Source organism: Henckelia pumila, chromosome 3 (assembly GCF_033568475.1).
Source record: "Henckelia pumila isolate YLH828 chromosome 3, ASM3356847v2, whole genome shotgun sequence".
In the NCBI taxonomy this organism is placed as follows: Eukaryota; Viridiplantae; Streptophyta; class Magnoliopsida; order Lamiales; family Gesneriaceae; genus Henckelia; species Henckelia pumila.
The window spans coordinates 201,626,703-201,637,213 of NC_133122.1; the positions used below are offsets into that span (position 1 = coordinate 201,626,703).

General features: G+C 37.1%; 2 protein-coding genes across 3 annotated transcripts; one reads left to right on the forward strand and one right to left on the reverse strand.

Annotated features, from left to right (window-relative positions):
* Positions 1–499: 499 nt before the first annotated feature.
* On the forward strand, positions 500–4,440 carry LOC140887413 (E3 ubiquitin-protein ligase At3g02290-like). Of its 2 annotated transcripts, XM_073294652.1 has the most exons (6): positions 500–639; positions 1,064–1,149; positions 1,256–1,440; positions 2,226–2,658; positions 3,040–3,149; positions 4,215–4,440. In XM_073294652.1, exons 3-6 carry the CDS (start codon positions 1,324–1,326, stop codon positions 4,239–4,241), a joined length of 687 nt encoding a protein of 228 aa, XP_073150753.1. In that variant the 5' UTR covers positions 500–639; positions 1,064–1,149; positions 1,256–1,323; the 3' UTR covers positions 4,242–4,440. The 2 variants fall into 2 exon arrangements, with proteins under 2 accessions (XP_073150753.1, XP_073150752.1); XM_073294651.1 differs by lacking the exon at positions 4,215–4,440 and having other exon boundaries at positions 3,040–4,208.
* Positions 4,441–5,054: 614 nt separating this feature from the next.
* LOC140891155 (uncharacterized) lies at positions 5,055–7,841 on the reverse strand. The gene is made up of 8 exons (XM_073299490.1): positions 7,685–7,841; positions 6,767–6,917; positions 6,559–6,678; positions 6,401–6,444; positions 5,902–6,027; positions 5,684–5,768; positions 5,527–5,583; positions 5,055–5,452 (listed from the first exon to the last, which is right to left on the reverse strand). Exons 1-8 carry the CDS (start codon positions 7,729–7,731, stop codon positions 5,366–5,368), a joined length of 717 nt encoding a protein of 238 aa, XP_073155591.1. The 5' UTR covers positions 7,732–7,841; the 3' UTR covers positions 5,055–5,365.
* Positions 7,842–10,511: the final 2,670 nt, after the last annotated feature.

Consider the following 10,511-nt stretch of genomic DNA (forward strand, 5'->3'; position numbering starts at 1 on the left):
AATAAATGGAAATCTGTTGATAGAATCTGAGGAGAGAAAGATGGATGAGTTTATTTGGTTATGGGTTTCCTTCCGTTGGTAGGCTTCGGCGATGGATGAGTTATTTGGTTAGGGGTTTGGCTTGGCCCGATACATAGAAATTGGGGGAGGAAGATGACGAAGTGAGAAAATAAAATATTTAAATTAAATTAATTAATTCAAAAAAAAGGGAACAAAAAGCTAAAAAAGTCAATAGGGAGTTAGAAATAAGTTTTGTAATACATTAAGAAGTAAAGACTAAATTTTTCTGACATGGATATTGAACCCAAAAGTAAATTTTGGATTGAGGATTTTTCACAAAGTCTTCCAGTTTTTTTACCAACAGACAGACAACAAACAATTATTGTATCGATTTATGAAGTAATATAAAAGTCGACTAGCCGACACGAAAAGCGTGTTATTTGTTACCGCGCTTTTAATAGTTATTAGTATTTTTTAGAGGATAATATTGCTGTTATTTTTCATTTCAGCAAAAAGTCCATTCAAGTCGTCTTCTCCTCCTAAAAATTCGAAAAAAAAAAAGATAAAAATGTTGCAGAAGATAGCCAGGATATAGATACGATCTTCTGACATCGGATATTGTTTCAAATCCCCATCTCCGTAAGCTAGTTAATTCTACTTTTTAATTTTGTCTTATGTTAATCATGGTTTTTTTCCCCACAATTGTTGGATGGGAATCAGCTGTGTGTGTCATCTGTAATGGGTTTTGAAAATCAAGTCCAAATTTTGTGGGTATTTCGAGAATTCTGTAGTCGGTGATGAAAGATTTGAGAATTTAGTGATTCTTCCTTGCTTGATTTTGAAGAAAGTGGAAATTTCAGAGCTTTTCGTCGTGACTGTTTGTTTGCTTTCGTGATACCCTATTGTGTTTATGTCGGTGCGTGGTCGATGATTTGATGTTGACTTCAGTGCAGCTTGATTATAAAAATTTGTGTATTTAACAACTAATTTGTATCTGGGTCATCTTCATTTATTCATTTGCTTTCGATCACTGATCGTATATATTCTGTAAATGATATTGCAGGTGATAACGTATTTATTTCAGCTGCTTGCGGCCTCCCAATACGAAGAAACAAAACAAGGGGGACATTTGGTTTGTGCCTCTCGCAGGTTCACAAAGCTAATTCATATTTTCCGAGCTCTCGGGTCTACTATAATCGTTTTAGGTTCCGTGCCATCCCATTTGATCGTTTAAGGTTTATGTGGCCTGATTCAGGTTTTGTGCGAAAATCCTGAGGGGGGACTGGAATTTCGAGGGGTTTAATTAAACCGAGGTTGGCGATAATGGGCGCTGCTTGTTGCTGTTTGCGAGATGATTGTGAAATTTTCCATAATCCAAACAGCTCTCTGCATAGGAACTGTATATGCCTTCGTTGCTTTGTTCAGAACTTCTTACATGTGGTAAGCTTTGATTTTTATGTTTTGATTTAGATTCTCTGATGTTTTAAACCTTTATTCAATTATTTAATTCTGATTGTTCGCTTAAGCGTGTCCAGTGACTGTATGCATTACATTTCTTCAGTATGATCTCCTAGTTATACAAATGTGTTTTAATCTTCAAAATTTTGGGGCCATGTTTGGTTTCATTATCAAAACCAGATTCCAGAAAGAAAAGCAACATATTTTCACCTTATTTACTCAAAATATACATTTCCATGGCACCTCACCTCACCTCACCTCACCTTTTTCTTTTTTTCCAAAACATAATTTTCGGTTTGACTTCTCACCACTCCCAAGATGACCAGATCGTTATATTATATCTTAGTCTAATACTATAGTTTTAAATTTTTAAAAATGTACATAGTTCAACATATTCGTACAGGGTGTGATATCTATAGTAAAAAAAATATTTACTTCAGATAGCGAATAGAAACATTCGTTAAATTCTCCAATATGATTTTTAAAAAACCACATTTAAGTAAACACCATAAAATAAATATATATGCTAGATATAAATTTATAAGCTCATAAGAAAATTAAGAGAGAGATTGCATGATGGCCTCTGCCGGCTCGATCCCTCCCACTCTGCCAATGCTTCTGAAATGGGGTTAGGGGTTTCTCATTTCTCTATGACAAAATTATTCTTTATGAAGCTTTGACTGTTTAACCAAATCATTTCCTGCAAAGGCTACTGAAATTTACTAAATGTCATTAGTCCTATCTTAATAAAAACTTTACTTATGCAGTATGCCTCACTGTTTCATAGAGGAGATGAACATACCTTACCTTCATCCACTCAGGCGACTGGCTCTTTAAGTTCTATTACATCACTTGATAACTCTTTAGCTGACATGTATCGTTCTCCTCCAAGACCTTTACCATACGATGCAGATCCGAGATACTTCCGGTTGCAGCGTGATGGACTTGTCTCCCGAAGGGAAAAAGGCTCAAGTCATTCACATGATCAGGAAACCGAACCACTAAGAACAAGTGAAGTTGATGAAGAAGCTGAGTCCATGAGTAAAAAGAATAAATGGAATGAGTTTACATGTGAAGATGGATCAAAGGACTATAATTCAAGATTATCGCTGAAACTCTCAATGGCCAAAACAACAAGTGGATTTGCTCATATTTATACTTCTTCAGACGATGAAGATGTCTGTCCAACATGTCTTGATGGTAGGCAGAAACTACTTCTGGCATCTTCTCTCTGCAATTACTGATAGAATTGTATTCCTTATGCGTAAAATATTCGATGTGGCGCTATCACTCAAGAATAACGAAATAGCATTCCTTGAGGTACAAATTTAGGATGCTCCTAGTCTGTGAATGCTGTTAATATGTGAATTTTGTTCAACTATTCTTAATTTTTCTTGTTAAAGGTGCTAATGGCTAACAACAGTGACAAAATTGTGATTTTAAATATGGAACTTGAACAGTCATGGATTCCGCTGCAGAGCTCAATCGTGTTGGGTTCAGTTTGTTTTTTATGTTCCATATTAAACTGTGTGTTATTGTAAGCTTTTGTTTTTCTTATTTCTTATGCATCATCTTGTGCAGAATATACCAAAGAGAACCCAAAAATAATGACAAGTTGTTCTCACCATTTTCATCTTGGCTGTATATATGAGTGGATGGAAAGAAGTGACAACTGCCCAGTTTGTGGCACGGTAAAGTCTGAACTTTATCGTATCTATAATGTTACTATTTTCTCCATTGTTTGATTATTTACAGCAACTGAGTTTTTCCTGTTTACCATAGACTTTTACAGGATGTAGGATCATCTCTCTTATTCAAACTTATGCACGGTTTGTTAAATTGTAGCAAGTTAGTTCACTTGACATAACGTGAAACTTGACTCTTCACGAACAATTTCTCTATCTTTTTTCTTTTTGATCATTATTGTACAAAATTTTCTTTAATGGATGTATTTCATTACTTCTGCTGATCTTGTTTAGTTGTTTAACTAGTGTGGAGGATCATGCTGGATTCAGCCCTTTAGCTCCACTTTTCTCTGGGAATTTTGTTTTTTTGTACTTCATAAGAAATACATAATTGACACACAGGATCATTTTTGCATTTCTTGTGTTCAAGGAACATGGAACAGAGAAAAACCGGAGATCCTTTCTAATGCCAGTGTTGGAAATTACATGATATGTTATGAAATTAGATCGATATTTTTCATATTGTCATGCATGTTGATATGATTTCATAGCCAATTTAGATTTAGGAAACATTTCATACCATATTTATCTGAAGATAATTCCAGCTTATATGAAACGGAACTAATTGTATTTTAAATTAAAAAAGATTGATAGAGTTTGAGCCCTCTGAGAACTATGTTGTCAATATTGCTTATTTTATGGCCTAATCATGTAGATATTGTGTTGTGTAGCGTGCTATGTCCACCTGTATTTTTAGGATATCAAATTCGATAGGGAGAAAACACAGCTACCATTACTATGAATCATGTATGTCTTGTTTGAGTAGAGTTATGCTGACTTATGTAGGCCTGATATTTAGATAGTGTTTGCAACTTCTAAAAATAAGTAATTATGAATTTTTTTTCGACAAATTTGTTGATTATAGATTTTGTTAAGAAAAAATCCATAATCGCTTATTTTGAGAGGTTGTAAACACTATCGCAGTAAGTTGAACAGCAAAAATCTTGTGGCTTTGACTTCTCACCATCAAGATCTCATTCTAATTCTGGATATTTTCCTCTGATTTCCTAGGTAATGGCATTTGATGAGTCGCCTTAGGGTATCCCAGAAGTTATTGTGGATGAGACCGACTCCCAACACATAAAAGAGAAATAACTGAGTGAAGTTGTTGTAAATAAACTCTTATTACAAGTGTTGCCTTTTTATTCATGAATGAGCACAACATTGACAATTATTTGCATTTGAATGTTCTTCCACTTACGTTTCTTTTATTTTGCAAGAAAAGCTTAAGCTTTCATACGAAGAAGAGCCAAGTTTCGAATGAATCTAACAAAACATGACTTTTGAGGCTTTGCTTATTTCTTGCGGCCATGTTATGGTTTTGAGCTGGCATATGCATGATGCAACTGTGATGGGGCGTCGGCGTATGGCTACATTCCGAATATTATTTTCATTATTATTAAATGTTCGAACGTGAAGTTTGGCTCGAACCATGCATGTTTTGGTCTGTACCACCATTTACTCTATGGATAAACAAATTAGTAGGTGCTTGCCCCCCGAACATATAGCACCATGGTATTGGAAGTTTGGAACCAGCCACTCTTGAAGACACCATTTTTCCCCTCACAAAACATGGTTTGAATACGAAATAGGCCAGAAATGTTTACTAATTGTCGCAACGTCATTGAAGAATCAATTCTCTCTTCCATTTATGGAGTTGGAAACGAATGCAACTATATGCATAGAATTGAAAATATTGATTTGGCTTCTGGGTCGAATTGCATGCATATGTCACTGTTTAAATCAAAGAGCCGATTTGAACCCAAGTGAAAACTGATTGAAAGCCATTTGTTTTTCTATAACGTAATTATTATTATCCAAATATTTTGAAATCGAACAGCAACAATGATATGGTGTTTAATCTAAAATCATTCATTTTGATCTCTACAAAATCAAAACTGACCAGATCAAGTTGATGAACACCTATATATTGTTACATACTTGAAACGAACGAGTTTATTCATAACACAGATTTGAACTCCACAATCACACTAGACAAAACTATGATCACGTACTTTAGATGTAACTATATGAAATTTTATTATCGACTTCTTGTTCAATAAAAAGAAAAGAAGGGAGAGAGCATAGATCAGCCGTCAGCAAAGGGAGAGAGCATAGATCAGCCGTCAGCAAAGACGATCCCGTTTTCCTCTTCAAAGAAACTAGGAGCTCTCCCTTGCAGCCACTTGAAATACTTTGAGGAAGGCCTCAGGCGGTTGGCCGCCACTCAGCTGGTGCTTGCCGTTTATCTATCAAGAATATCAAAAACCTCAACATTTTCATTACATTCAAAATCAACGCTTTATGCCTAAATGGGACTTACAACAAAATGTGGAACACCACTTATATGGGACGAATAGCGATTCAAATCTTCATTAACCTTCAAAAACAAACAAACTGGCATTGGTCCTTTGCATACACTTCGGTATGGAAAAAAGAACACAACAGAATGGGATAGTTTTCTTGTTCGGAAATATTACCTCCTTGACTCCATTGTTTGGATCTGCAAGAAACTCGGCTGCCCCTTCGACTCCAACCTTTTTAGCAGACTCTACAAGAAAGTTACTGCAGATGCAAAGAAAAAACACAATCATGCTAGTTTCCAAAGGACACAACAAAGATTAAAGACTATTCAGATCCACAATATCATTTTCTAAAGTGATTCTAACAAAACAAAACTGCTAGCAACTCTACTCACTTGTCGCCAATGTACTTTCCCTGTGTGAAATAGCCACTGCTAAGTTCCTCAGCGAGCTTATGTTGTTTATCAAGCCCTTGTTGTCCGGCAAAATACAGTAACCTATGGCTGTTGAAAGAATTTCCCCTGTGTACCCGATAAAATATTAGAAACATCTCTGTACAAAAGACCACTTTTTTACTCTAAACCCTTGGCCAACCAAACACTTGAAGCCAAAAACAAGAGCTTGATTTTCTTCTTCTCAGGTATGAAAATTGTCATAAGAACCAAGTCTATGGCTATCCGTGAAATATTGATGGACTACAGTACAAATTAAAAGATTTAGTTATATGATTACCATCAACTATAGTTTTTTATTGGAGACGTGATCATGAACAAATGATCCCTACAAGACTACAAACACCGATAGGGGGTGTCCCACTTAACTGAGAACATGAGCACACAGAAAAAAAGGAAATCATCATGTCAAATTAACTCCATCGATTAAAGAGCAACTTACGTAAGTCCAGACATGTCGTAGTCCATCCCAAGCCCCTTGAAAATCTGCCAAAACAAAACCACTTGAATTTTAGATATTTATCCAACAGAATGTGAAACGCGAAAAAGGCTCTCCTTTATGCTGTATAAGATAAAGGGGTGCCAAGAAACAAAAAGAACCTCTGACATCCGAGCTTCAATCTGTTCAGCTCGAGGCCCAAACTTATTGCGGTAAAATTCCTTCTTATTGACGCCTTCCTTGGGTGCAGATGGCATAAGTAAGAAGGGATGCCACTTGATCTGCAACACATAAATTAGGACTAATTGAGTAAAACGTAGGAAGCATACAACGAAAAGAAAGTTAAAAACAAAATTTACTCATTTATACCTCAAAATTGTAGCTGTCATTGGACAAACCTATAGCTTTGTCAAGATTCTTTTTCCCCACAAAGCACCATGGGCACACAGTATCGGCACTAATATCAATTTTAATAAGTTTCTTCCCGTTGCTGCTGCTAACCGAGGCCATGGAGATTGATCTGGAAAAAATTGGAGACGTAATCAAGCCACTGATACTACTATAAAAAGGCAGATTTTACACTGCACCTTAGTATTAAAAGGGCAGCAAGTTTTAGCAACATATGTACAAGTCTAGGGAGGTGGACATAATTCAGTTCCATGGTTTTAGAATCTGTAGCCTCGAGGAGATTAGTTATCAATGCCAAACTTTTTATATGCCTATTGAAATTGATACGAGTTTATTAAATTCGGCATCTGAGTAACAAATAACATAATTTCTTGACAGAGTGAGTGTGCATGTTTCTTTAAGATATAGCATAGTCTTTTGTTCATTCACTGATTTATTAGCGTATTTGTATGAAAACTCAATCATCTCCACTGGTTCATGCCAACAGTTGTTTCTTGCTTCCTCTTGCACTTTTATAATCTATTATAATATATTGTTCAACAATATTGACTGAATTAGCTCCACCCTTTAAAAGAAACCAAATAATTCAAAATCAATCACCAGCATCCCTTTTGAACTACGTCGGCGAGGTTTAAAATGGCACACTTGTGTAAAACTGAGCCACATAATTCTGACCCAAGAAATAAAAATGAAAACTTTCTATAAATTATAACCTAAAACATTAATTGTCAGATGGGTTGGGTCCTTTTCATCGATTAAATCAGCACACAAAACGAAAAGACCCGAGGATCACAACCCTGGAAAGTGGAAAGGGATCGGGCTATACAGTTTTATGAACGAAAAAAGATTGCTTTCTGAATCTCTAAAAGGGAAACTAACCTGGGAATCCGAGGAATTTGGAAAGTGTGGAGGTAGCTCAAACGCATATAGGATGGAACTCGATCGCCTCCTTCGCCTTTATCTCTTTTTTATATCTGAATTTTGATGTTGACTAAACCGTGAAAAAACCAATATTTTAGAGGGATGATTTGTTTAATGGATTGGAAACAAAGCGCGTGGAACGGGAAATTGACCATTTACCAAACAACCAGTGGCAGGATTATTCAAATTCAGAGTGGAAGCTTCCTTTTCTTTACACATAAATTTCATCAAGTTCAACAATCGTGGATGGACTTCGGGCTGTGTTTTTCTCGATAATGAAATTAAAAGTTTTGATGATTTAATTTTAATTTTAGAGTAGGTGTTGCAATTGTAGTAGCCCGAAACCAAAATCAGTAATTAAGGAATTAATCATAATTACTTGAATAGAGTTTGGAAGCTCCGAAGGTAGGTTCGGAAGTTCCGATGCAGGATCGGAAGCTCCGATCATATTACGTCAGACATGACGATTGGCTAGATCGGAAGCTCCGATCAGAATCGGAAGCTCCGATCACCCCTATCCGAAGTTAACAAGTGATATTTTGACACGTGACATATCAGGATCTTCGGAAGCTCCGATGGCAGGATCGGACGTTCCGATCGAGGTTCGGACGTTTCGATCGAGGTTCGGACGTTCCGATCGAGGATCGGAAGTTCCGATCGTTGTCTATAAATAGAGGGCCGAGACTTTATTTTCAATTGCCAATTTCGAGTATTCCCTCTCCTTTCTAGTCTATTCGAGTTGTTCTAGCCTTCCTAGGCTTGACCCGGGAGTCGTCGAGGCGTTCGATAGTCGTAGCGGAGTTGTGCCCAAGTTCTGGAGGCATCGACAACAAAGGGCTAACGACGGACGAAGGTATAGCTTTTGCTTCCTATAAATATTTAGGAGTATGCAATAGCTTAGTTAAGGCTTTTAGAGCACTTTAATGATAGTAGTATCATTTGGCAGTGTAGAACAGACTATAGGCGTGGACCTAGAGTTGGTAGAGCTTGCACTATTTTGAGGTACGAAAGTACTGTTCGAGATATCCTGACTGAGTATGCATGTATTATGTGACTGCATGGTTTATATGTCATTGATTTATGCTGCATTCATTTGCATACTGAGCTATCTCCTTCGAGATGTCTGTTAGTAGGGTTTTTCCCTATCCTGTTAGTGGTTGGACTTCCATCGATTTGGGTCCGGCATATCCACTTGTATTATGGTATGGGAGCCACCTCCTGAAGCGACGGCACAGCGTGCTACATACCAGGGCCCGGTCTGTCTCTGTTATCTGATCTTTGACCTCGAGTTATAGGGTGTTCACTTTGCATGCATGTATACTCATACTCTCGTACTGAGCGTTTTATGCTCACGTCTCGTACTCTGTGTTTCTGGACACCCTATTCCATGGGGCAGGTTTGCGATTGGACGAGGCGGGTGGATCCAAGAGGGGCTAGTCAGTGGTTGACCAGCTGGAACTTCGTCTAGGTTTTATTTCTGTTGTTTTGAGGTTGATACAGCTATTCGATTTGGTTGTATATTATTTGGATAAATTACAGATTCCTTTACTTGGGATTGTATAACGTTATGGTTTCCGCAGTTTTATTCTGATATCTGTTTAATTAAGTTAATTGCATGCCTAAGTTCTGTTAGTAGGTGATCCGGGTAAGGGTCACTACAGCAATAGTGCGACCACACTCAAAAAAACTTAAAACTCTCTGGATTTTTTAATTTTTGAAACAACTTTCTTTTGAAGGATAGCATTGCAATTTTCAGTCAACTTCAATGTCTTAAGTTTTTTCAGCTTCCGTTTCTTAGACATCACTTCTTTAAAAAATTTGGCATAATTCGGCATTTGCTGCAAAGCTTCAGCGAATGGAATGTTGATGTGGAGTTTATTGAAAATCTTAAGAAATTTGGCGAACTACTCATCCAACGCTTTCTTCTTAAATCTCTGCGGGTAAGGAAGCTTCGGCTTCAGCTTCAGCGCAGATTTTTGTTCGGATGCACTCTTTGACTCCGTATGATTGTTGTCGCTATTCTTACTATCTCCAACTTCAGTTCTTCAACTGTCTTCTCCTTCTCGACTTCAGTTTTAGGTTCATCAGCCCCAACTTCTTTTTCTCTTTTCAATGCTATGGCTTTGCAATGCTATATTGTATTCACCTCACCGTTACTCGAGAAACAACCTTTGTTATGATCTTTCAGTGCATTTGCCAGTTTCCCAATTTGTGCCTCCAAGGATTTCATCATCGCATTCATATTGATCATATGCGTCTCCAGGCTATCGAGACGAGATTTAGTTTTCGTCATCCTTTGTCCAGATTCAGCAACAAAAGTCCCAACTAATTCTTCAATATATGGTTTCTCTTCTCACTTGTTTGTATTAAATCCCGGAGGGGGATTCAATACATTCTTGTTATTCACATAAGAGAAATTTTCATGATTACGTAATCTAGGATGATAAGAATTTGGAACAGGGTTACCTCAATATCCTCCATAACCTCTGGTGTTGATGTATTGGGTCTCTTCAGGAGTGTATGACTCTTCAATGGTGATAGCCACACCTTCAGAATTTATTATACTCATTTTTTTTATCACCGCTATTTGTGTAGTCAACGCCGATACTTGAGTAGACAAGATGTGATGGGATCCACAGCATACACTCCGGTTGATTTCTTGACTCTAGCTCGTTCAGTAGGCCATTAAAAGCTATTGATCCTCATCTGTTCTAGCATGTCATATTCCTGAGTAGGGCCCTTTGAAAATTTAGTGCCTCCAGCAGCTGAATCCACAGACATCATC